Source organism: Heliangelus exortis, chromosome 15 (assembly GCF_036169615.1).
Source record: "Heliangelus exortis chromosome 15, bHelExo1.hap1, whole genome shotgun sequence".
Lineage (NCBI taxonomy): Eukaryota > Metazoa > Chordata > Aves > Apodiformes > Trochilidae > Heliangelus > Heliangelus exortis.
In genome coordinates, this window is record NC_092436.1 from 12,516,042 (window position 1) to 12,542,547 (window position 26,506).

Below are 26,506 nucleotides of genomic sequence, written 5' to 3' on the forward strand. Positions count from 1 at the left end.
CTCCCTTAGATGGAGGTGCTCATCATTTCCAGTGATTTTGTTCTACTCCTTCCTCTTCTGATAAGGCACTGAAGTTTGTTTAATGAGTGTGCTGAAGCTTTCAGAGGAATCAGAGGTTTCGATTCCCACATCCCATTGAAATCCAGGAGGTGTTTTGGTGCAGAAAAGCCTTGCAAACCCTGAACCCTGGCTGCTGAACAAGAGGCTTTGTTAGTCAGGGTTTTTTTGGGGTTTCATTTTGTTTTTTTTTTTCCTGTGGTGATACACATCAGAGTAGGTGTTGTAGCCCTCTAGGTTCTCCTCCATGGGGGCAAGAGACATGCAGATGGTCTCAAGCTGGAAGAGATGCAGCTTTTGCCTCCATCCCCAAGAACTCCCAGAAAGGCCTCTGTTCCTGGTGGCCAAAAGAGGCCACCCCTGGTCATGACAGGGAAAATTCCAGTGGAGCTGAGCTATACATCTGTGAGCTCTTCTTCACCATTAAGGGACTTCAGTTCATTCCTCACAGCTATTCTCTCCTCGATGATGAATGACGGATGTGTTATTTTCATCCAGGCTCCAGTCAGACCTTCACCTCTTTCCAGCTGGCCTTCCCAGCAGCTATTAAATAGCAAATACTCTTGCTAAAAAGATGGCTTCACACCACACCAGTATCTGACTCATGCCAGTCTTCAGGTCTCTTGACTCAGACTTTAACCCACCCAGCTTCTGGTCACTGTATGGGATTGATAGTTTTGTATTTGTAGGATTAATGTCTGACTATTAATGTCAGCATCCCTGCTGCCTGGCATGGGGAGATGCAGTGCACATGTTCCAGGGTGGCATCTGATTTCTGGGGGTTATGAAGCACAGCTCAACAGTCACAAGGTCAAAACTCAGTGAGCATAAGACACCCAGCAGCACAAGCACCATTTTAGGTTGGTGGGGTTTTTTTGGTGTTTTTATTTTGTTTGTTTGTTTTTTTGTGGCTTTTTTTTTTGTTTTGTTTTGTTTTGTTTTGTTTTTTCTTTTTTTGGGTTTTTTTGTTTTTTTTTATTTTGGTGTAGTGAAGGAGAAGCTCCGTTATGTGCATGTTCTGATTTAGTGTTTCAAACACTTGGTGGTGGAATTCAGCATCTCTGCCTTCGCTGTATTTACACTTTTGGTCTGTTATTTCCCAGATAGCTCGTGCCCTCTGCCTCCATGCATTTTCAGAGCCTGGGCTGCAGGCACATGTTGGGTCTGTGCTGATCTCCCTGGCTCAGGGCTTGGTGAAATCTCAGTGTCAAAGCTGGCAATGTATGGTTTGGGTTGCTTTTGTTCTTCCACATGTGGTCTGTTTATATCTGAGGAGAAACTTCAGTGTTCTAAAACCTAAGTTTCATCTGGAGTTAAATGACAAGTGAGCCTTCCCCACGCCTTCTGGGATGCAGGGAAATCTGGGAGCTTCAGGGGCTGAGCACCAGCACCCAGCAACTTTCCAGCCTCAAATGAGGGCTTTAGCCCAGTGCTTTGTGGCTGGCTGAATCCCAGTCCTTACTGACTGTTCTTCACCATGCAAGGTTGTGGCTCAGTGTCATGGTGCTAAGGCTTAAGTCCTGTCCTCCTGGGTATCAGGTCAGGGTTGTTTTGAGATGTCTCTTCTGAAATAGCAGTAACTGCAAAGCACCCCCTCCCTCCCTCCCTGTCCAGGCTGTGTGTTGCTAAAGTACCTTTTTACCTTGGGTTGTCTGTTTGTGTGTAAACTGGATAAAGACAGGACGTGTACCATAGCCCTTCTAGAAGTTGTCTTTCCTTCCACTGAGGGTTTGAAACGTAGAAATCCTCTTCAAGTTGATTTATAGTGAGAACTGCATAATGAAATGATCTGAGACTGGAGATGCAGAAGACAAGAGGAGCAAACAGTTCCCGGGACCTCTTCACTGGTGAAGAGTTAGGCATGGATGCAGTACTCTTAATATTACATACACACATATGTATCTTGATAACAACATGCATTTCTAATTTTCCCCAGATGCATGTGAGCTGCCTCATCTATTTTCTGTGTTCAACTGTTGTTTTTTAAGGCTGGTAGCTCAAGATTCACTTAATATTGATATTATCCAGATTTTACTTTCTTTTGTTAATCTCTTTTAAAGATTAAATGGCTTTGTCAGACCACTGGGGCACAAAACGTGGAACTAGTTCAAATGAAGAACTCATGTAATTGCAAAGAAAGTGTGTTTTGAAAGGAAAAAAGGAGCACAGCAACCCTGGGCAATGGCATCAGTCACCAAGGAGCCTTTTCACAGAGTCAGGTGGTGGGACTGCCATGATGCAAGGCCCTGAAGTAGTGGGACAGGTGCTTGTGGCCATTGTAGGAACTCTAATCCTCTCTACAGTGCATCACCAATGACATTTCCACATCAGATTGCCCTTACAAAGGCACCAGGTAAAAGAAAGCAGGAGATTCCATTTGCCTCACTGGGGTGTTCAGGTGTTAAACACCATCCAACCCAAAGACCCTGAGGTCCTCCAGGCCGGCCCACATGTTGGTAATGTAAAGCAGCTGATATGTGTTGAAAGCTTTGCTGGTGTAGGAGAGCAGGTTTTGTGGGATGCTTTGGATTTCAAAACTTCCCTTAGAAATCCTGATGCCTGTATTATAGTTGCTGAATATTTTCTGTTCCTGGAAAAGGGGATGTTTTCAACTTGCACAAAAATGTCACCTGTATGGAAGACAGAGATTTGAGGCTTGGCAGGATGGACCAAAGCCCTAATGGCAACAGAACAGCATCTTGGCATCATCATGGCAAGCAAGGAACCACGTTTCAGGTACTCCTTTCTACATGGATCCTGCTTCCTTCAGGATAACTCGGGTTGGGAAGAGACAAAGGAGGAGCTCTGCTGGATGGAGAAGACACAACCTTTGCCATCTTTCCCTTTCACATGTAATTTAGGGCAGATCAATTTTGCAGCATTGCAATTGTGCCTAAAAAAGAGTTAAAGGAAAAAAAAATGACCTAAGGAGGGACAAAGAAACCCATTGGGTTTCTTTCTTTTGAGCCTGGGGGCTGTTTTGAGACAGTTCAGGTTAATTTTCTGACTGCTCTGAGTTTTAGTGGTCAGGAAAGCTGAGAGGGGGCAATAGAAGCTCATGCACACACAACTACTGACAGTCTGCAAATGTTTGTGTCCTGGCTTTGCAGAACTGCTGTATGTGTTGTGCAGGGTCTCCTAGAGCAGCAGATCCTGGACTTAGCAGGGTCATGGGCTGATGGATGTGGAAATGCTGGGCTTGACCACTGGTGATGATTAAGAATATATTGAATATTTTGACATCCAAGCTTAAAAGCTCTCATCCTGCAAGTCTCCAAATTCTGCTTGTACCATTTCTGCTCTCAGTGAGATCAGCTTGCAAGGCTCAGGAAAGTGGCTCTGATGGTCTCGGACATCCTTGGAAACAGCCTTTTCACCTGCAGCTGTGGGACTGCCCTGACAGGCATGCATGGTGCCACTGATGTTGATGGCATCAGTAATTGACTCTGGCCTGCATTTCTTTTTTTTTTTTTTTTTATTTGGCTTGTGGACTTGTGGTTCGATAAGACCAGAAGTGTGAAGTCCATTTGATGTATCACGTGTATCAGTTGTTGAAATTTTAGATAAGCTTCCTTTGGTCAATATTTTCAAACTTCCTAATGTTTTCTATGCCTCTTGGGCCTGAAGCTATGGGCTGAAAAACACTGATTTGGTGTCTGAAGGGTTCCCTGTGGTCAACTCTAGGGATTTAAGATGCTGCTTGATTTCTGGCTGAGAACACGGGGGGAACGAGCACTTCGGTCCCTGCAGACGTGGGAGCAGCAGGACCCAACGTCCCGCTCCAATGTGCGCTGTTATTTGAGCAGAGAATTTGGAAAGCTTGGAGTTACGAGCTATGGTTATGTTCTCACTTAATAAGGTGTTAACTGACGTTAGGCTCTCTTCGGAGAGTTAGACTATGTGTGGAGGTTAACAGTTCCTGGCATTTTTTTCTGCTATAAACGATCTTTCGAAGTCGGGGAAAGAGTTACCGCACGCTCTCAGCGTGTGAAATTTTTTCTTTACCTGAAGCAAAAGCCCGGGCGGGGGAAGCCCGCTCGGCTCCAGCCCGGCCTGCAGGAGCGTTCCTGCGGGTGCGGATCGGCGGAGTGGCCGCTGGAGGGCAGGCGAGCCGTGTCGGAGCGCCCGGAAAGGGCCGGGAGAGCCCCGACACCCAGACCCCTCCGGCAATGCCCCGCCGCGGGAGCGGGGCTGGCATCGCGGGCCCGGGCGGGCGCGGTGCGGCCCGGCGCGACCGGCGGCGGGGCCGGGGGCGGCAGGAGTGGGGGGGCAGAGGGGGAGGGCAGCGCCGGGGCTCGCCGGGGCCTCGCTGCCGCCCGCCCGGGGCTCGCCGGGGCTGGGGTGAGCTCCCGCCCGCCCGGAGGTAAGAGCTCACCGGGCCGGGCCCTCCGTTCCCTGCCTCGGTCAGCACGGGGGGAGCTAACACAGGCAGCGGCGCGGAGCGGGGCGGCGGGTCTGAAGGGTGTGTGTGCTCCCCGACGGGGCGGGCCAGCAGCGGCACTGTCCGCTCCGTCGGGCCGGACGCGGAGGGGCCCCGCTGCACCCCCGCTAGCTCCCCGTCCCCTTTATTTTTTTTTCTAATTAAAAATAAAAAAAAAAAATAAAAAAAATACTTTCCTCGCCGCCCCTGCACTCCCGGGCGGGCTGCGCGGGCGGTGCCCCCTCCACGCAGGCGGTGCCAGCCCCGCGGGGGCTGCCCGGGTGGGTCCCGCCTCCCGCTCCGCGCCCCGCGCATCGCCATGCCGCCGGCGCGGAGCGGGGCGCGGAGCGGGCGCGGGGCCGCCGGGAGGCTTTATCCGCCTCGCAGGGCTGGCCCGGGGGAGCGGCGGGGGGGCACTTGCTGATGATCGGAAGTTACTGACAATAAGCACCTTCATCCCCCCCAAAGGCGGAGAGAGAGAGAGGGAGAGGAGGAGGAGAGACAGGGGGAGAGGAGAGCTGATGCCTAAGCGAGTCACTCGGCGGAGGCAAAGCGGGCGGTACCACAACTTCTCGGCGGCGCGGAGCGGCGCGGAGCGGCGCGGAAGGGAGCGGAGCTCTCCAGCCGGATCGCTCCCATGTCAAGGCGGCGGTGGGGGACTGCACTCCGCTAGCGTGAAGCCACCGGCCTCCCCCCTCACCTCGCCCAGCGATGTATTCACTGCTCTCAGCCTGCACTTGCCTGTAAGGATTACGGCATGTTTTTCAATATTTTTTAATTTTTAATTTTTTTTTTTTTTACATTTTTATATAGTTTTTCTTAAAAAACCAAAACCAACCAAACAAAAAAAGCAAAAACCAAAACAAAAGACAACAACTTTCATTTTTGAGGCTCCGGCTACATCTTCCTTGCAACCAGGTGGTAATGGGGATCCGAGCCTTTTTACAAGCAGAGCATCGCTCTGCGCCCTTTAAAAAATTACAAACAAAAACAAAACAAAGAAAAAAAAAATCAACTTTAACCGTTTTACCGCCTCATTTGATCTTCTGTTGCTTTTTTTTTCTCCTCTCCAGATGTTTACATTTCCTGCTGCTGTGCTTTCAGGTACAGGTACGTGTCCTTTCTGTCCTCTTTGGCTTTTGGATGTAAAATAGAAACAAAGGCGGCGTGCTGACCTCGGAGTGCCAGGTAGTTTTGGCTAGGGCTTTCACTTTTTTTCCCCTCTAGGTTTTTTGTTTTCGTTTTTTATAGACGTATTAAACCGATCCCTGCGCCAGATTCTGGAGTGTCACCGGCCCTGGGAAGGGGCTGCTCTTCCACTGAGTTCCTTTTTGGTGGCCACTGGTGCCGGCTCCGCCGCCCGGAGCGGGCAGGGGCGCGGGCGCTGCGCCGGTAGCGGGATCCTCTGGAGTGCATTAGCCTGGCTAATGATGTGAGAGAGCGTGCTGGACTCTCCTCCTTGCACAATGTTGATTGATGCACTTGCCTTGGAAGAGCAGGCGCTCCTCTTAGCCCCCTCTCTCTCTCTCTTTTTTTTTTTTTTTTTTTTTTTTTTTTTTTTTTTTTGGTTTGTTTTTTTTTTGTTTTTTTTTTTGGTTTTTTTTGTGTTTTTTTTTGTTTTGGTTTTTTTTTTTTTATTTTTTTATTTTATTTTATTTTATTTTTTTTGTTTTGTTTTGTTTTGTTTCCCCCCCCTCCTAGGGAACTTACTCCCAAAAACTGATACTTTGAAAAACATGAGTTCCCCGAGCCAGGAGAAGGAGGCTGTCTGCTCCCTCCCTATTATTCAGTAGAATGCCGTCCAAGTCAGATCCTGCCTTTGATCCTGCCTCGGCAGGAATGAAGCCGTTGGAAGAACACCCCGAGCGGTGAGGCTCTGCAGCCCGGGTGCCCACGGGATGGGGACGGTGGCTGGGGGTACCAGGGTGGTCCCTGTCCCCTGACAACCCTGGGGCCATGCATCTCCCTGTATTGTGGATTTTAGCTGGGCAACCCAGAGCAGACCCACCTGCAGGGCCAGGCAGAGCAGGTGGCTCCAGCCCACTGTTCCACTGGGGTTGGGGACCATTCGTGCCACCCCCTTGGCCTCGCGTGGTGCTGTGGCTGGGACTGCACCTGCTCGCCCTCTCACTGATACCTGACAGCAGTGAGGGATGGTTCTTGATAAGCCCAGGCTTGGAGGGGTCCCTCTGGCCAAGTTAAATCCCAAACCAGCCCCTTTCCCTGCTCCTTCACCCTAAAAAATTCCCAGTCATGGCTTTTTTTTTTTCCCCTCATCCCCTCTGAAAACTGCATCTTGAACCTAACACCAGCAGAGCCTCCCCTCAGAGGAGCAGCCTCCTCACCAGAAGGATCCACAGCTGTAAATTACCCTGTGGTTGGAAGGCGTTTGCTGGATGTCTCCAATGTGTATTTTTTTTTTTTTTCCTTTTTTTTCAAGCCCAAGGAATAACAGGCTGCTCAGGGCTCGCAGCGACAGCACCCACTGCAGCGGGGAGACATTTTTTTGTGCTTGTGCGGTAACTGAAGTTAATCAGCCCTCCAGCCCCTCCCCTCCTTCCCCCTCCCGTTAGTGCTTTTAGTGAATCAGAAAAAGTTTGGCTGGCTGCCTGGAAAGCACTTGCTAAAATCTGATCTCTTACTTCAGCAGCCTTAAAACTTGGGAAGTTATTGGCATTTATACAGTTGGAGCTTGCAGGCTTCCAAAGCAATAAAATAATAATAAAAAAAAAAACCAAAAAAAAAACCCCCCCAAAAAAACCCAAAAAAAAAAGCAAAGCTCTATGCTCTGGTGCTATTAGAACCATACTTTTCTCCATTTCGTGCTGATTTTGTAGCATTTTGTGAATTTGAGGCTGGCACTCACTGTGGATGGGCGCTGAGGAGGTGTCCTGGACCATGGCTGGAGGGGCGTCGGATCTCCCTGGGTGTTACTCCAAGAGGCGAGCTCTCCCCATGATGAGCTTTGGGAGCCAAAACATTAGATTAGTCATACTCAAGGGCCTTCAAGTGAGTGTTTACAGTATTAATGGTAGATGAAAAGATGTGAATGCTGTAAGTTTTTATTGCCCATTTTGTTAACACTTTCTTTCTGGATTTATTCATGGGATTACATGTTTTGAGCCTGAATGGGAGCGAGGGATTATAGGATTTATTTTATTATGATCAGTTTAGGTAGGAGTTAGCCTTTGGTGAACCAGAGTAAATTAATGCATCACTTAGGTTTAATATTTATTTAGGCTAAAGGAAGTTGTTTAGTTTTGCTTAAAGGGCTCTGTGTTGCATTGGGGAGATTCAGGAGCACCTGAAATGGATTATATTCTAAGGCCACCTTTTGCCCTCCCATGCAAGACATGATCCACGGGTCATCCAATGTATTAGTCTCACAATTACTCTTGTCTGCTGCTAACTGTTACCCTGTGCTCTGCCTGTGAAGGTAAAAATCCCTCCAGCATGCTTTGAGGCTGGAGGTATTTTCAGGCAAAATACCATGGCTCAGGTCTTAGTTACTCGTGTACAAAGATGAGGACATGCTGATGTGCAAGCTGCCTGCTGTTAGGGGGTGTGGCAGCTCAGCTGCTGGATAAAAGCTTTCTCCTAGGCCCCATTCCTCCCTCTGCAGCCACCTGTGGGTGACCACCTCATGTGTAGCATCAACTGTGAGGCAGGTTGTGGCAGCACTTGGAGGGGTGTTTCCCAGCCCGAACCATGGGGTTGTGAGAGGTATGTTGAGTTTTCAGGAGCAGGATTTAGACTCCTGAATGAGTTGGACTCCAGAAGTTCAGGTGACATTTCTAACAAGGAACACCAGGGAATAATACATGGTGGGTCAGAGGGGAGTGCTGCTGAGGTGCAGGCAATGGGTCATGGTGGCTGCCAACTGGCATAGCCATAAGAGCAACCCTGAACCTTGCAGGGCTGTAAGGAGGACAGCTTGTTTTCCTGTCCCTTCCCCTATGGCAGCAATGTCCCCATCTTTTTTTCTTCTCTTGAATTTTGGGAAGTTCCCCAGCTGCTTGGGGTTGCTGTAGTCCCAAAGGCAGCCAGGGACATTAGATATCCTTGGAGACAGTGGAGAGATTAATTTATTTATGCAGGTTGTTCTTAGGGATGCCCTTTCACTGCTGATTGTTAAACTCTCCTTTGTTCCTTACCTTTAGCATTCTTCAACTTGATTGTTCTGCTGCCTTTTCACAATTTGTCCCCTGTGTGTTAGAGCAGTTTTGGGTTTGGCTTTGGAGTCAGTCTTAACATGGACAAGAAACCTCAGGAACATTTTGTGTGGATGGAGTGGATCTCCCATGCTGTGCCAGCTTTGGTGTTCCTGGTGGCCCTTAGGACATGGAGGTCAGGGACATGAGACCTCAGGATCTCAGAGTTCCTGTTTTACCAGAGCAGATGAGGGCTGGAGGTAGCTCTGGTGTAGTCAGAGCAGTAGGATGCAAGGTTTTGGCTGCTGCCCTGGTTTGCACTAATTTCCAGCTCTTCTGTTCCTGGGCCACCTCCAGCGCATCATCAGCTGGAGTGACAGCGGTGCTGGGGAGCGGAGGGGAATGCTGCCTCCATCTCTTCCTTGCCCTGATACATAAACCTCAGCATGTTCTTCTACACAAAGTGCATCTGTCTTAGATTAAGAAGAGGTCCCTGGTAGGGCCAAATCCTTTGCTTTTATGGCCCTTGTAGGTTAAGATCCAGCTTTGGAATCTGATACAGAAGCAAAAAGGAGGTCAGAGGAGCACGCTAGGCAGCACTGGGCTATTTTCACATATGCTGGTGTTGTGTAAGAGGAAGGCAACCACATGCCATGCCAATAGCAACTTATGTTTCTCTTAAGCTCCTGTGCAGCGACAGAAAGTTATTGTTTGGGGCTTTGTAAAGTGAGGCACAGAAAAGTGTTGCTTCCATGTGTTCAGTGAGCCAGATCCTGTGGTCTGGCGAAGCTGCGTGCAGCACATGGCAGAGGTGTGAGCCTGCTGAGCAGCTCCCACCCCTCTCCCTGTCTGCTCCCTCCACAGCCATCCTTCCTGGGGACACTCAGACATGAGTGTCACTGAACGGTACCAGGGACACTTTTCTGGACAAGCCAGGTCCTTGTCACAGCCCAGCCAACTTGCCTTGCCATAGGGCTCCTGGCTACAGGTGTGATGTGATGCTGGGGCCAGGAGCCCTGCTCGCCCTGCCCTCCCGGTGACAGCTAAGGCTGCTGACTCACAGGTTGTAGAAGTGATGGTGTGAAGGACAAAATATGGCAAAGAAGGTCAGTGAAACTCTGGGAAGTTGAGTTTTCTGACCCCAGCCAACTCTTAATTATTAGCCATTGAGAAGACAAGAGAAGCTGCATAAGCAAGCCCTGATTTAATTAGAGGAGAAGCTCAGTGGTATTGATGAAGGGCATGATCCCATCACAGGCTGGATTTGATGAGATGGCAAATGGCTCTGTGTCTGTGCCACTGATAGATTTGTTATGGAGGATGTAGTGCTCTGCTGGATTTGTTATGGAGGATGTGGCTCTGCTGGTCTGTGACCCACAGGATTCAGTTGCGTATTTAATAATTTGTTACTGTCTAAAATCCCTGGCTCTCCAGGAATGACCCTACTGTTTCCCACAAGGGGTTTTATTTTTCCCCTGCTGACTTGTTGCACCAGTCCACCATGTGCTATGTCCTGAAGCTGCTCCTCACACCCTGCTTCTGGTTCCTGGTCTTTGGAGATCTCAGGCTTGTGGAAGAAGAGGAGAAACCTTGGAACAGTGCCTGGGCTGGGGAAGCATAGCCCTGCTGAGTGGCAGGAGCCTGTTGAAACCTTTGATTCTCCCTTGGGAGAAATGAGATGAGATTAGCTTGACTTGAGTGCAGATGGAGGTCTTCCTCCTGCACAGATAGGGTACACGGGCTGCAGCTGCCTTTGCTTCTCACCATCCCCAGCCCATCAGTGTACTGGGACAGATCTTCTGCCAGAAGACCCCTCAAATACATGCTTAGCAGGAAGGTTTGCAAGGAAAAGAGCTGGTTTCCAGGTTCCCATCTCAGGGAGGCAGAAAGAAACATGAACTCCATCAGTGTTTTGGGACTTGGTGTTTTCTGGATGTGTTGTGGCCATGGGCAGCAAAGCAGGGCTGCTGCTCAGAGGCTTTGATCCACACCCTTGCCAGTGTTGCTGTTTGGATTTCCAGAGCTCTAGAGATGTGCAAGGTGCTTCAGAAAAATAGGGAAAAACTTTGCTGTTGCTGAGTAGAGTTTGTAGAAGAATACAGTAGGTGTGAAGTTCAGATTTCCTCTGAGACAGCTGGACCCAACCTGGCTGTTACATTTAAATCATGTTTTACCTTCCTTATTGCACTCAGCAGAGACAAGACTAGACAGAGGCAAGCAGTGCTGGGTTTAGAGCAGTGCTGGGTTTCCAGGAGGGGTGCCCACTCAGCCCCCTTGGTGTTTTCTGCTTGTGGAACAGCTTGGTCATAGTCTGCTGAGGCAGGAAAGCAAAGAGCAGAATGGGTGAAGGGTGATGCTTCCCAAGCACTTCAGGCGTCTTTGGGATGGGCTGATGCAGGCAATGTAAGTCCTGTGGTGGTGGTGAGATGAGGGGACCATCACGGGCTTTCTGGGGCTCAGGTAGGATGAACAGCATCGGGGGACGCAGGTGGCCACTCAGAAGATTTAATTTTGCTGTAAGCTGATAGCACTGAGCTGAGCAGAAGGGCGAGCGGATATCTGCCTCCTCTGTGGGAGGCTGAACTGGAGAGAAACACTCCCCTGGGTCTGAAAAATCATTTTTGTGGATCTATAAAGCTACTTCCCAGATCCTTAGGAGTGTGTTTATGGATCTCTTTCATTCCGTAGAAGCTCAGAAAACCCCTGTCCTGTTCTTTCCTCTCCACCTTTCCTGAGCAATGTCTGCTTTTGCTTTGATTTCCCCCAGATAAAGACACTTCAGGTACCAGTTGTGATAAAAGCAGGTGGAAAATGGCTTCACAGAGGAATGTGATTTTAAAAAGAACCACTGCTGGTGGTGCCTGGGCAGGGGGACATGAGGATGGACAGCTGCTAGCAGGGTCTTCGAGGGTCTGTACAAACTGCTGGGGTCCCAGGCAGGTTGGGGCAGGTGACTCCCTGCGTGGTGGGAGTCCTGTGCCACAAGGAAGCACCTTGGAACCTTCCTGCCAGTCAGCCCTGCACATGGCCCCTCTGCTGCAAAGCCTGACCTTCCTCTGCTCTGCTGCTGAGACCAGGGAGGCTTCCACGTGGGAATCTGTGGCCTCAACAGGTCTAAGCCTTTTTTTTTTCTTTCCTTCCCTTGTTTTTTGTGTCTTGGTCACCTGCTGGGCCATAACAGCAGGTACAAGCAGAATTAGGCAGAGCTGTGGGTTATGCTGTGTACCTGGTATGTTGCTTATGTGTTCTGGTACCTCTCCAGATGTCCATGAAGGATTAGGAATCCAGCAGAGCAGCTGAAGGAAAGTAAGAAGGGGAAATAAAAAATAAATCTAATAGAAAAGACTGTCTGGCTCTGCCAAAGTATTTTCCTATTGGCATTCAGCAGCTTCGCCATAGCATGAAGAGAAAGAAAGGGGAACAGAACGGGGAAGGAGGAGGCTCAGCCTGTCATGGTCTGCGTGTTTCCCTTTGTGCGAGCTCCTGGCCGTGCCGGGGCTGGGGTGGGGGGGGAGCTCTCTGCCAATCTTCCCTCGGCCAGGGGCAGCCTGGGGGGTTCCTGTCCCGGCACTGTGCTCACCGCCTTGCTTTGACACGGGGCTGGGCTTTGACACCTCCCTGCCTACTTTGCCCACACAGGCAGATGGATCTCAAGCTAAATCACAGGGCTTTCCACCTAGTGCCAGCACATCCTCCCCGGCACAGCACCATCCCTTTGCCAGGCTACACTTGTGCCCTGCTCGCTGCAGGCATTTTCTTTTTCCTGAGGTTATTTGCTTTATTCTGCTGCAACTGGTGGAGAAGGGGTAGTGCTGCTGGGAAATATGAAATGCCTTTGACATACTGACATTAGAGTGTGCTGTAACAGGGTCTAACAGCATTCTCCTGCTTGGTGTGGTGCTGCTCCTCAGAGTCATAGCTGTGTGCTTGTCCATCAAGGCCACTTGTGAAGCCAGCTCAGCTGAACTTGGCTTTGTAAGCAAGCTGGGAGGAAAGGGGGGAGATTGAAGGCTGTGGTGATGGGTAACTGCAGCCCCTGCCTTGGGGAGTGGCTGAAATGGGATAAAAACCAGGGAAGAACCCATGAGGTCTTCCTCGCTGTCATATGGCCCTGGGTTCATCCCATGTGAGGATGGGACGTGGGCAGTGCCTTCTGGGGATCCTGGGGGACTGGGGCTTGTCCCTAGGCAGAGCTCTGAGTAGTGGCTGAGCTGAGGGGCTGGATCCTGCCAATAATGGGGGGGGGGGGGGGGGGCAACACCAAGGGGCTGCTGTCAGTCCTCTCCTAATGTTTTATAACCCAAATCACATTAAGACTGGTGAACCCTAAACCTTGCTGAAGGTCCCAGGGAACTGCAAGTGCACGGCAGCAAACACCAGAATGCAAATTAAGAGTGGATTTCTCTACCTACAAGGTATTTCCAGCACTCCTTATTCATCCTAGTGCCTCTTTTTCTCTTGCTGCATATTTCAGATCCTTTTCTTTCCTTTCCTGCTGAACTACTATCCTTGGCATCATTTTTAAGGACAGCTTGTTAAAAAGCTGTTGTATCATTTGGAATACACTGAACTAGGCTTCTGCAGCAATCCAGAATTAACAGAAAAATGCAGGGAGTGGGGATGAGCCTGGGAAATAATCAGGCTTGCAGCATGCATGCTGGGTGACCATGGGCTTGGCTGGTAGAATATGAAGCCCTAGAAATACAAATTAGAGAATGGGATGAAAAATAATACTGGTAGAAAGACATTTTGGTGCTTCTCTGTTGCTGTTTGAAGAGTGGGATTCTCAGGGATGCTGGCACTGCATGGCTGTGGGTTCCCACACCCATTGGTGGGGCTGGGGTGATCTCCTTCCCTGCAAACCCTTGGGCAACTTGCTCTCTGTGCTGCCCCTTGGGCTTCTCCTCTCCAGTTGTCAGATACCAACCTGAACTGATGCTAATATTTATTTTCCCAAGTTGGATTCAAATGTAGAATTTGACTCAATTATACCAATGTGCAACCTAACAGTGTGTGGGATGAGTGCTCCCAACTGTGATTCCCAACTCTAAAATGAAAACTGATTTTGACCTCCATAAGCTTCCAGGCAATAAGGTTACACTCCTGCATGAGCAGTCCCTGAATGTGAGGCTGTACTGTAAGGCTGCATGGTGCACTGTTGTATTGATTAGCTGTAAAATAAATTATGATGTATGTCGTGCAGGTTTCTGACCCTGTGGTCACGACCTTGCAGTGATTGGGGAGACTTCCAACCAGCTGAGATCAGAATAGCAAACAGCCCCCCAGCAATCAATAGAAAAACCAGCAGCTCTGATTCTCAGGGCATTTTATAGGAATAATGTTTGGTGCTGACTGCATGGTGGCATTTTTATCCCAGAGAGCAGGCAGTTCTGCATTCACCTAAAATGAGATGGGAAGTTGGGTGTCGTGCTGTGGGACACTCCAGCCTCACTGAGGGACATGGAGGGACAGGTACTGAAGGGAACCTGCATGTTCCTACAGCAGGGTTTTCAGTGGACAGCAAGGCTGGTCCATCCTGGCTTGGAAGAGAGGAGTGAGAGCAGCTCTGACAGGCACCAGAGGGTCCACTCTGCATGTGTGTGTTTTGTATTCAAGCAAAGCTCATCCAGTTCCAACCCCCTGCCATGGGCAGGGACACCTCCCACCAGCCCAGGTTTCTCCAAGCCCCATCCAACCCATCCTTCCTTGACACTTCCAGGGCTGAGGCAGACAGCCTGGGCCAAAGTCTCACCCCCCTCACACCGAAGGATTTCTTCCAGGTTATCCCAGCCCCTAGGAAGAAACACTTCTGACTTGCAAGCCAAACTGACCATTAGTTAATTTGGTTGCTTTGCAGGGATGCTTTCTGACAGATGTGCTGATGCCTGCAGGCGCAGATGTGGCAACTGATGTGTGTGCTCCAGTGTTTTGCTGGGTTTGCAGAGGTGCAGCTGAGCCATCAAAGCCCTAGCAGGGTAGGGGACAGGATGGGACTGTCCCCAGGGCACCCTGAGAACATCATCCTGTCTCCTGACCCTGGAAGTGTGAACATCACTGTGGAGCCTCTGGGGCCTGGGTGGGCCAGGCTGCCCTCATTGGTTTGGAGAGGGAGCAGATAAATGGGAATAGTTTGCCAGAAAGGCAGCAAGCTTGCTTTTCTGCTGCTGGTGTTGAAAGAGCAGGCAATAGGAATTCAATTGCTGTTTGAATTGAGAAAAGATGAAAATTGAATATTTGCTCAGCTTCCATTTCTTTCTGGGAGCCTGATTTCCCCAGCATGCACCATCACTGTGTGTGCCAAGAAGCTGAACACCACCAGGTTCAGTCAGGAGGTGCCACTTCTGAAGCAAATCTGGTCTCACTCTGACACGGGGCCAGCAAGGCTGAGCTGGCAGAGCTGTTCCGTCAGCTGGTTGGCAGTCCCAGGGAAGTGGGGAGCTACAGACATTCCCAGACCAAACAGGGAACTGTTGATCCTGTTTCCTGGGCACCCAGAGGGATCTGGCTGCTCCTGCGGGTCCCTTTGCAGAAGGATGCTTGGAGAGCAGGGGAAATGGGATGTCTGGATGGAGGTACAGTGCTGCTGGCACCAGTATGAACTTGTGGTTCTAAGAAAGGGCTCTTGGGAAATCTCCAAGTCATAAAGTCTCCTCTTTGTGTATGCCCACGGCTGGCCAACATTTCCTCTCAGCAGCACGCTGGTGGCTGGTGATGGAGGCAGCACAGGGTGTTGGCCTTTCCCTGATACCCACCAGCTGCACAGGGACACAACAGCCCAAACCTCAGAAGGTGCCTTTGTGATTGTAAGACCCCTTTTTCTTTTTTCCCCCATTTAAAATATTTTAAAAAATAATTTTCCCAAAATGTTGAGAGTTGTTCCCTGAAAATGGGATACCAATAATCTAAATTAATTAAAACCAAAAAAACTTTTCCCTACAATGCAGAAAGGTACGAAGTCCTATATCACGGAATCAGATGGGTTGGATAGGACCTCTGAGATCATCAAGTCCAATCCTTGATCCACTACCACCGTGGTTACCAGACCACAGCACTGAGTGCCACATATGTCCATCTTTTGCAGTGTAAAGGTTTCCGAGCAGGAGCACGGCTAGTAGAGATCTATTAGAAAACAAACCTAACTTTTAATTTCTGGCCCTGAGCTCATATGTTTGCTATATCTGATCCTGCAGGCAGATTGGCAGTTTGGTTTGGATTACATTCAACACATGGTTTATGCCATAATTTTGATAAGGCTCAATATTAATCTTAGGATTTTTTTCTTCCCTGTGTGATATTTAGTACATAAGGAGCAGAATTGTCTATTCCTAGGAATATTTTCTCTGTGAAACCATTGAGGAATTTATCTCTGGAGAGGACATGAAATAACTGATTTTAAAAACTCTCAAGATCCACCCAAAAATTGAAATCTGTGAACTGCAGGTAATAAGCTTGGCATGACCCAGGCAGGTTTTGATCTATTTTATTAACTGGTTTGAAGAGTGTTTTCCTTAAAGATCTTTGCAAAGTCAGGTCACACAGAGGGACCAGAGCAGGGAATGAAGAACACCACCATTTACACCTGTAAGTGCTTGTGAGCTCAGGTTTCTTCATGGGAATAACGGGCATTGCCACTTCCCACTGTTCACTGGTTCCTTGGATGACCTCCTGCAATATTTCTCAAAGGAGAAATGCTTTTAGGTGCATTGGCCCATTAGGTACAAATAAATTTTTATTTGTACTGCATGTAATTATTGCATTTATAAACTGGCTTCACTCACAAAAGCTGGAGTCTTTTGTCGTTGCTCTGTTTGCTAGACAGAAAGTGGGGACAAAAGGCAGAAGCACTGGAAATGGGGAGGAACAAAGCGTAGGAGAGAAGAGGCAAAGGAGGTGTTGCTTGTTGCTTTTGGATTTGGTGGCTCAGTGGCTGTGTGCCTGCAAAGCTTTGAGTCCATCCTCACTGCAGGATGCAGCAATTTGTTGTGAGTAGTTTGCGGGCCACTTCCACCTCTGATGTGGTGGTTGTTTTGTCAGGGATGAAGTTGGTTCCAAAGTTTGTCTCTGGTGCTTGGAGATCATCGGTGGTGGCAGGAGCCATCAGTTGGTTGTAGGGTGCTGAAACTGGGCACTGGAAAAGCTCTGACTGCATGGTGATGCCGAAAGCAACTCAGATCCTTATCCCAGATGTATATTATCTTAAAAAAAAGAAAAAATTTAAATTAATATAGTTGGAGATGAGCATTGCCTGGCTCATTGCCTGGCATTCATCTGAAGCAGCAGCCAGCAAAGTGCTTAGGTGACTGAGCTCCAGGGGCATGTGTCCCAGGGCCAAGTCCTTGTTTCTCAGCAAGACAGTGCCAGTTCCGTATATCCATCCAGTTCCCTACATCCATCATGATGGGTGAGCCAGCCACAAATGGAAAATGTGTTTGCACAATTAGCATGGCCCCTTCCTTCCCTGGGAACAGAATGGTTTATTGATTTCTTTGGCCTGCTTGCCCCCATCTATTCAGCAATAATGACCCTTCCACCCCAACCTTAAATCATTCTGGCCTGCCTCGCCTGTAAGCCCTCTAATCTTTTTGGGTTGTTGTTGGTATTTATGCTCAGGGAGGTTTATGATCTGTCGGTGCTGGCTGCTGAAATGCTTTATTTATCCATATGCTGGGCCACACAGGGAGTGTCCTTATTCTGGTATCATATTCAGGATGCTGTAGTTAAGGTTTGTGTCAGCACTTCCATGCACAAACCTTGTTATTCAGGGGTTTTGCAACTCCGTGGAAAAGAAAACCAATGACCTGGCACAGTGCAGAGAGGTTCAGAGGCACACATGAAAGCCCAACAACCCACTGCCCATTTAGGGATTATTAGATGGGCAAACTTTTTCCTTGAGAAAAATAGCCAAGAACATCCTCCTCCTTTGGTCTGATTTTGTAAAAAGAAAACTTTTTTTGTGTGTGTTTGTATTGGTGTTGGATGGGGAAAACACAAGGAGGTAGTACATGCCCTGGAATCATCTCTGGATGCTTAAAAAAACCACCAAAACATCCGGCTGATGCGGAACAAAACTGCCTTCTCTGAGCAAATCCTGTGCTGGGGGGAATGGAGGGTTTGGGGACAGCAGTGGCTGCTTCTGGCCACCTTGCTCTTGCCTGGCCCTGCTGCTGGCCAACTCAACACTGCAGCCCTCCCAGCAGTAGGCAAGGGGACATATAAATGTGATTTATTGCCCGGTTAGTGCAGGAACTTGTGGGCTTATAAATTACTTGGAGCTTTCTTGATAATAGAGGGAGTGTGGTATAAACAGGAGAGATAATAGGGTTGGAGAACATGTTTCAAAGAACTTTTGGGGAAGGAAAATTTGGTGGCTGGTGGCAGGTGATGCCTGGCTGTGATGGAGGAAGAGCCTTGACAAACCAGCCTAAATGTGACCGGTTTTTTTCTTGTTCCTTCTTAATGATGGTTTTTGTGGGTGCTCTTGGAGTAGCCTGGAGCAGGGGTGATAGAGTGAAAATGCTCATGGAACTCAAGAGAACAGCTTGGGGTTTGCAGTGAGGGTAATTTTTTAGGCAGAATTTATCAGCCACTTGTGTGCATGAGCAGAAGCAGCTTGGCCTTATGTTGGGGACCTTTTTGGTGTGAAAGTGTGCTTTGCTGATGGCTCCTGAAAGCTCTGCAGTGCAGCATCTCAGACCAGTCCCAGTGAGTCCAGAGAGCCCCAGTGGCTTGTTCCTGGGAGCTTGTCTCTTGCCAGATTGTGCTGTGTTGTTGTCTCTGTCCCTGCTCTCTCTTGTTCAGGTGTCTCCAACACAATTTCCAAGCCTAAGCCTTCCTGGTGCCACAGCAACCATCTCAGCAATGCCAGCCCTGCTGGCATGGGCTTCTTTTCACTGGACTGGGATGCAGAGCCCTGTGAGGCTGAGTCCCAAGCTGGGTTTCCCCATCAGGTGCTGTAAGTAGCTCTGAAAGAGAGAGCAGTCCAGACAGATGGGAATTTTCCCCTTAAAAATAACTAATTTTAGCCGGTTGGTATTCAGGATATGCTACCATTGAGGCCTCCGTGTGATTACCAGTTTCCAGTGATGTTTTGGTAGTTTCTGTAACATGGGTTTGTTATTTGCCCTGAACTTGTGGAGGTGGTCTCCCCTTTCTTTTTGAAGATGGTGGGAGAAAAGCAGATGCAGAGTTGAATGATGGAGAAGACAAACTGTAAATGCAGAAGGGGAGGGATTTTGGGTCTCAAGCAGCTCATGTCAGTCAGTCCTAAAAGCAGGCATGAAAAAACTGGAGGCAGGCGAGTGGGAATGAACATGAGGCAGAAGTGAGAGTGCTGAGTACCAGCAGCACAAACATTCCCAGCAGAATGACTCCTGCAGTTCTAATAAATCCCCCCATTGGCCTCCAGTTATTGTTAGATGGATTAACCTCCCTGTCCTTGGTCACAACCGATTTCTTATATCCCAGCTGTGTGTAGAGCCTGCCAAATCATGGGATGAGTGAGGAGTGACACCTGAGGAGGTCCCTTTCCCCTTGTCACCATTCCTGTGGAGGGTCACTAGGTGTTACCTGGGCAGAATAATCAGGAGCAGGACCAGTTGGAGCTTAGTAAAAGATTTCCAGAGTTGAAATTTGATAGAGAACAAGTGTCACAGGATAATTCAACGAGGTCCCCGGGCATCTCTGCTGAATCAGTTGCTTCTGGAGATCAGTACTTGGGAGTACTGTCCAGGGAGATTGTTGTTCCTCGCAACTGTATTTTCTTTGCAAATGCAATGGAAAAAAGTGTTTTGGGAACCCTGCCCTGAACTGTGTGTGCTGCTCGGCAGTTGCCATGTTTTACCCTAGAGGGAGTTGCTTTTCTGCAGTGGGAGCAGGGATCTGTGTGTGCCTTGGAGGATGTCAGGGGACTGGGAGGAAAGGAGCTATGCTGCCACTGCAGACGTTTGTTTCTGGTAAGGGGAGATGGGTCTCTGGTGCTCTTCTGTCACCTTCTGCTGGTGGTGTTTTCCCGAACACCTCTTGGGTCTTTGTGTTTTTACTCCTGTTTTCATGGAGGCCCGGGCTGGGCTGGTAGCAAGCAAAAGATCCAGAGATACCACCTTGAACCTAATGGGCCATGCTTTAAACCTGTGTTGTAAGTCCCAGGGGTGAATGACTGTGTTTTTCCAGGGTTTGGAAAACCCCTGGCTGGTTTCAGGGCAGTGGGCTCAGGGTTTCCCTTTGCCTGGCTGCCGGGGCCAGAAGGGTTTGCAGCCAGAGCAGCTGCCTGGGGAGGAAGTGACTGCTGATGGAGGGAAGGAGAGGAAAGAGGTGCTTCGAACCTGGCAGGTTTTTCAGTAATTGGGCTCGGGACTTGTTTGAAGATACAAACAAATTGCTGGTGTTTTTAGTGGGATGCCTGTAGCTTTTGTCCTAGGAGCACCCTGCTGGCAGGACTGCCCTGGGCTCCCTGCAGCCCAACCAGGCTGGCCAAGCTGGGCTCCTCCACCACTGCTGGGGACACAGGGTGAAGAGACATGCTGGGGATCAGTGGGGACAGGGGAGGGGCAGCACCCTCACCCCTTGTGTCTCACCTTTGCAGAGCTCCCCATGCTTTGTGCAAATACTTTAAAGTTGTTTGGGAGCAAGTTCTGCTGCTGGGTCTGGTTACAGGGCTGGTGCCTTGCTGCGGACTGGCTTTGCTCTTGGGGTGTTTTGGGCTAGAGAGGCTTTAGGGCTACCACTCAAGTTTTGTATCTTGAAAGCATGTTTCAAGTTCTCCAAAAGCAGACAACGGTTTGCAACAGTTTCAACAGCTGAAGGGTTTTAACTCCTGAACTTCAGGGCAGTTTCTTTCAGCAGGAGTATTTTCTCCATCAAGAAAATGTGGTGGGGTTTTTTTGTTTGTTTTGCTTGTTTGTGTGTTTGTTGTTCAGGCAGGTGTAGCATGCCAAGCTCCTCAAATCCAACTGCTGGCTTTGTGGATCCGTCATCTCTCAGAGATTGTTGGGGTTGTTCTCTTGTTGCAGTTTCCTTTGCGACTGCTTCTGGAAAGCTGCTGTGTCTTGGTGCTGGCAGTGAGGAGCAGAGGCAGCAGCACAGAGCCATGCAGGGATGCTGGGTTGCGCATGGCCCATGTGAAGCCTTAATGACATTTGCATTTACAGCAGAGCCTGTGGGGAATTAATGAATATTGAAACTTTCCCCCAAGAGTGCACACCCCCTTGAGAGGGAAGTGGGGGGAGGAGTCGGTTTGGTTTGGGTTAGTTTTTTTTTCCCTCATTAAACTTGACAGTGTGGAAAATAACTGTGGTGAAGTGGCAATGATGAGAGCTTCTTTCTGGGGGAGAAACCACGGTAGGAGATCTCAGCCATAAAGGGGAGTATTTTGGAAAGTTTTGGCTTCCAAGCAGTAATTTTTGCAGATTGAGACTTGCGAAGGCTTTTGTTGTATAGCACATTCTCCAGAGCAGCTCCTGTCTTCTCTCTGTGGGTTTTGTGTCTCAGGATGGGATTGTTCTGCATGTAGGACTTGTCCAGACCAATGTACCTGCAGATGGGTACCAAAGCAAGCAATATTTGGCACCAAAGGGGATGAGAGCTAAGCAGGTGGCTGGAGGGGATGTGGAAGCTTCACCCTGTCCCTGGATGACTCCACCAAGGTCTAAGGTCAGTGGCAGAGCTAAATCAGCAGTGGGGTGATACTAATCCACTTTATCCCTATGTTTCTTCCAGTAAAAAAAAACAAAACAAAACAAACCAGTACATCAGTAAATAGAAATGTGTGCATATCAGAAAACTGGGTGCTGATTACGGGGACAAATTTGGAGCCCTGAGAGCCCTGAGCCTCTCCAGCTTGTGTCTGCTGAGTTTGACAGCTACAGCATTAACCCTTGCGGCTTCCTTTAGCTCAGGCTGCACAGAGATGCCCCATGGAAGCCTTAGGTGACCTCCTGAAACCATCACAGAAGTTCAGTATATTTCAGTAAGCGAAGAAGGAATCTGTTCGAGTCTTCTGTTTGAGAAGGAATCTGTTTGGTTTTATTTGGATAGCCTATTTTTTCCCTTACTTACTTTTTTGAAACTGCTGTTCTTATTATTTGGGAATCATTGGCCTATTTCCTAAAAATATAATTTCATTAAAATGAGGTTGTATCTTTTAAAATAGAAAAGCAGTGGATCTTGTGGGAGAGTTGTAGCACTTGAGTGAAGCAGAACTGCTTTGCTTCCATGTGGGCCCTTACTTTTCCTGTATCAGTGTCTCTTCCTGAGACAAAACCATGTCAATAAATGCCAACTTTAAGTCAGGAGGGCTGAGATTGCCTTAAACTGGAACCAAGATGTCCTTTGAGACCACAGACCTGGACATTTTAAAGCTCTGTTTAGATCTTCTGTCACAGTTTGGGAAAACTGCCCAGAAAGGACAGCCAGGTATTGACAAATGTGTATTTCAGCATCTCCACCTGCTACATGGAGGATCTCAGTGCTCCACTTGAGACCACAGTCAACTGACTGGAGCTGCGGAACTAAGCATCTGCAGATCCCTTTGGGTATGCAGGGACCCATGGCAACCCTTCCAAAACATCCTGGGGGAGATGAGGTGCCAAAGCTGGAGCGGTCACATCTGCCTGGCCTTGGGTGGCTTTGGATCTTACTTTCCTTTCAGCATTGTCCTCCCTCACAAGCTCTGGGCAGCAGCTTTTGGAAAGCAACATTTTGCCAGTTGCAGTGGAAGTCAGAAGGACCACCCAGTTCTGATAAGGGCAATTGAGAAAAGAAGGAGAAGATTGTGAAAAGAGGGGCAAAGGGGCACAGAGGGAAGAAAAAAAACAAACCCCACTTTTGAACAAAAATGAAGATCAAGACTGCTGCTAAACACACTGCCTGTGAGGGAGGTCTCCACCGTGCCTTTTCTAATCTAGAGCCAGCAAGGATTGCATTAACAGCTTCAACCCAATGGAACAAATTAATCCCTGATGTAATTGAAATCGGTGAGGTCTCACAATAGGTGAGTTTGACCCAGTGGGATAGAAATAGAACAAGTATTGGAATGAAGGAGTGAAATGAAGTCACACTGTTCAGCCATTGGTATTTCATTCCTAGAAACAAAGGCAGACAAATGCAGAGAATACATGGCTCTGCTGGGCATGGTTGAAAGCTGCTCAATAATATCAAGCTTTGAAGGGATATTTCTGTGTGGAGAGGAAGTATATAGCAGAGATAGAGCAAGCATTAAAAAGAGAAAGAAAGACAAAGAAAGAAAGGAAGGAAGAAAAAGCCCTGCTTGCTCGTTGCCTGATTGATAGTTGTGGTAAAATAATGCCAGCCCTGAATTTAAAAAATATAAAATGTCACAACTGGAGAAAAATACAAAAAAGGCTTCAGGACTGAACTGTATTTCTGGAGAAATAAAATTGTCAAGAGCTTATGGCTAGAGATGGAATCCTGCAGATTCCCCTGCAGCTGAAATGCATGGGGTTGGTTTGCTGTGGTTATCACACGTAGCAGAAACTGGCCCTGCTGTGAACAAGGTGTCTCCTGATGCTGGGAGGTGGCATGGTGGTCTCAGTCCTTCAGCACTGCTGCACCGTGGCATGATGCAGGCTCCTGAGGAGAAAGGTGGGTGCTGGAGGAGTGGCTCCCTCTTGCAGGCTGCTGAGCTGCTGCTGCTCATGGTAGTTATATTAGTAATGTGATTTGGGGGTGCAGCTAGTGACTTGGTTGTGTATTGGTGAGAAGGGGCAGATGCAGGTGGAGATGTGGAGGTTGGGGGTGTTGGAGCCATTTAAAGAGTGCTGCCTTGCAGCACTTCATTGCTCTGGAACTGGACTTCGCAGCACAGGCTGCAGGCACCTTCCCTTCCTCTGCTGGCACCTGAGTACAGCCAGGGTTTGAGAAGTTATTAATCAAGGCTGAAACCCAGCTGTTCCCCAGGTAGAACCATTTCCCAGGGTGGAACAAATGTGAAATGTCACCATCTCACAAAAGGTGCATTTTTGCAGTTCTGGCTAAGGTTCACTCCATCATCAAAAGGTGAAATTTGGTTTTCCTCAAAGGTGGTGTCATCTTCCTCTAGAAAATGCTCAAACACTGACTGATGGGCCATAAAACATTAATTTCCTCCAACTGTCTCAGGTTCCAGCTTTTTGACACTCCCTTCTGCCTTTCTCATGGTTTCATACCAGTGTCAGGAAGGTTGTTATCTGCCATCCAAGGGTTGGTGGACATGTGGCTTTAGAGGAGTGTACAGCAGTGGTAGGTGACCTGGGAAGCTGGTGGGATCTCGGGGAGATGCTGGGGGGGTTGTGAGGTTGATAGCTGTTTTTCTCAAGGGTTGTGTGTTTTAGAGGGAATGAAGGTCTAATGCTGCCTGAGGAGATTTAATGTGTGGCCTCTCTGAACGGGGCAGGCAGCTCTGCTTGCAGAGCAGATTTTGGATCCAAGTATGTGTCACCTTTCTGAGCTGTATGTCCTCTCTTTCAAACCCTAGGAATGTCTTCTCTTTGGGTCTTGTTTAACATTTCTGAAATCCAAAGTGGAGGGCAGGCTTGACCCCCTCATCACCCCGTTTCCTTCTTCTTTCCAGCTCCATTCCTACACGCACTTCACTCAGAGTGCATTAAGCAAAGAGCAAACGTCATTGAATTTCATGTACTGCAGCAACTTGAAAGCCCTCAAGTCAAAGAAATTATGGTCTCAATTTCAGAGTGTATCCATGCAGGAGCAGGGAGGGCTCTGGGTTTCTTTCTGTGATGGGCCCATGCTGAGGGAGAATTCTTGATGCAGGCAGGAGCTCCTCTGCAACAAGGGCAGGCATGGGGGGGAGATCTGGTGCTTGGTCTGTTCTTCCTTTCTCAGCATGGTGAAATGGGGAGTGGGAAGAGACCAGAGAGAGGGCATTGCCTGAATGCATTGCAAGTAGAAGCATAAGAGGCAAAAGTATTATTCAAGCTGAAGAGCACTCTTGGTACAGGAATAAACAGATGCAAACTTGATGTAAATATATGAGGTAGAAAATCAAGGCAGAGAATATTAGGGAAGTGTTTCTGAAATAGCCTTCTAAGGAAGAAAAGTCAAAAATGGTTCATGACTCGATTTATGAACAAGCTACAGAGTGGTGCAGCTTTTGTGAAGCAAGATCTTTTGGCATCTGGGTTTTAAATAGGACATTTGTGACATAAATTGGACATCTGCTGAAATATTTTTCAAGTAGGATACTTTGCAAACACAACTGGTGGAGTCTTCTGTGTTGAACAACCACTTCCATGATGTGCACCCTGTTGCCCTATTTCACAGTGCATTCTGGGAGGGTACCCAGTGATCACACAAGGGGATATCTCCCAAGATGGAGTGCACTTAGCTTTTGGGATACTCATTTTTCAATGAAAAAATATTTTCCTGTTGAAAATGGGAAGAAACAAACACCAAACCCAAGGTCTCTGTTCTGTTCTTTTGAAAGGCATAGTTATCTTTGGGCAGTTCTGACACTGTTCCACTGTAGTCTCTCTCCAGCTGGATGCACAGAGATTCATCCCAAAGTGCCCTTTCCCTTTGCTGCACATCTGAATATGGAGCTGCTTTGTGTTAAATGAATTTAACATGCTTCTTAGCCCAAAGAAGTGAAAAAACACTAAAGCAGTGCTGTCCTGGTTTGGGCCAGGATAAAGGTGATTTTCTGTCTTGTACTTTTGCTTTTAGCTAAGTCTCTTGTAAGTAGTTGCACTTGCTGAAATTAACAGCAAGTTTCTCAGACAGTGTGTGTTTCTAGGACTGATAACACTTGATGTTTATAGTTACTGCTAGAGACTGGTGTGCAGAGCCAAGGACACTGCTCAGCTCTGAGGAAAACATAAAGAGGTTCCACCTGCATCCCTCCTTTGGGGAGGAACGGACAAGACAGATGCCAGAATTGACCAAACAGAGTATTCCATCCCATATGCGTCATCCTCAGTATAAATTTGAGGGATCACGAGGGCCAAGCCAGATTTCCAGCTTCCGGCTGCCTGCCCTTCCTGCCTTTCCTGCTTCCCTTTCCTTCACTCAGCATCCTGGAAGGATCCCGTCCGTTTTCCTGCCTGTGCTCCTGATCCGTGCCAGCCCATATCTGTGTGTTCCTGCCTCCGGTTCCCAACTGCTGCCGACTCCAGGAGTCCAGCCTGGACTTTCCCAGAGCTGCCCTGCAGCCTTGGTGGTGACGTGAGAGTTACTGGGGGAAAGGGGGGAGGAATGTGGTATCAATTTTCTTGTATATTTGTATATATTTAGTAATTTTTCCTATTTATCATTACTGTTTCATTAAAGTTGTGTAGTTTAGTTTCCAACCCATAAGTCGCTCTCCCTTATTCTCTCTCCTTTCTTATCGGGGAGGAGAGAGAGATTAATAGAGAGCGTCTGTTACTCGGTTTAATTGCCGGGCCAGTGTTAAACCGTGACAAGTGTACATCCACTTCTGCCTGGCTTCAAACTAGGCTCTGGAACCTGAAGGTAACAATACCCTAGTGATGGACTGACTTTGCAGTTAAAAGGAGGAGGCAAAAGCAGAAAATAAGGAGGGAGTGCATTGTGTTTCACTGTCTGTCCAGGATGGCTGACATGGTGAACTAGAAAATCCTGCTGTAACTGGCAGAGAGGAATTTTGCCAGAGACATGGAAGGAAAGTGGTTTGTTACTTGCCTTTGTGGACTTGAGAGAGATCTGTCTTGGGTATCCTCTTGTTGACCTTAGTGTGTTGACTTTCATGTGCTTGGAAGGTCATGGAGAAAATCATCAATATTAGCTTGATTTGATGGCTGAAAGGTAATAAGTATTTCCTGCTTATCAGATGGCGTTTGAAAGGACTTTGAATTGCTTGATTTGTTTAGCTTTTGCAATCACTATGGCCCTTAGTGAGAGGGATTTT

At 48.3% G+C, this 26,506-nt stretch overlaps 1 protein-coding gene across 2 annotated transcripts in view; it reads left to right on the plus strand.

Moving 5' to 3' along the window:
- The window catches only part of FGF18 (fibroblast growth factor 18), a 77,892-nt gene that overhangs the window by 3,416 nt on the left and 47,970 nt on the right, over positions 1–26,506 (plus strand). The window contains exons 2-3 of one of the 2 annotated variants that reach the window (XM_071758808.1): positions 4,946–5,220; positions 5,551–5,587. In XM_071758808.1, the coding sequence (XP_071614909.1) occupies positions 5,189–5,220; positions 5,551–5,587 (69 nt within the window). In that variant the 5' untranslated portion in view covers positions 4,946–5,188. Of the gene's footprint in view, positions 1–4,793; positions 5,221–5,550; positions 5,588–26,506 lie in introns of those variants that run through there. The other variant, XM_071758809.1, reaches the window with a different exon arrangement.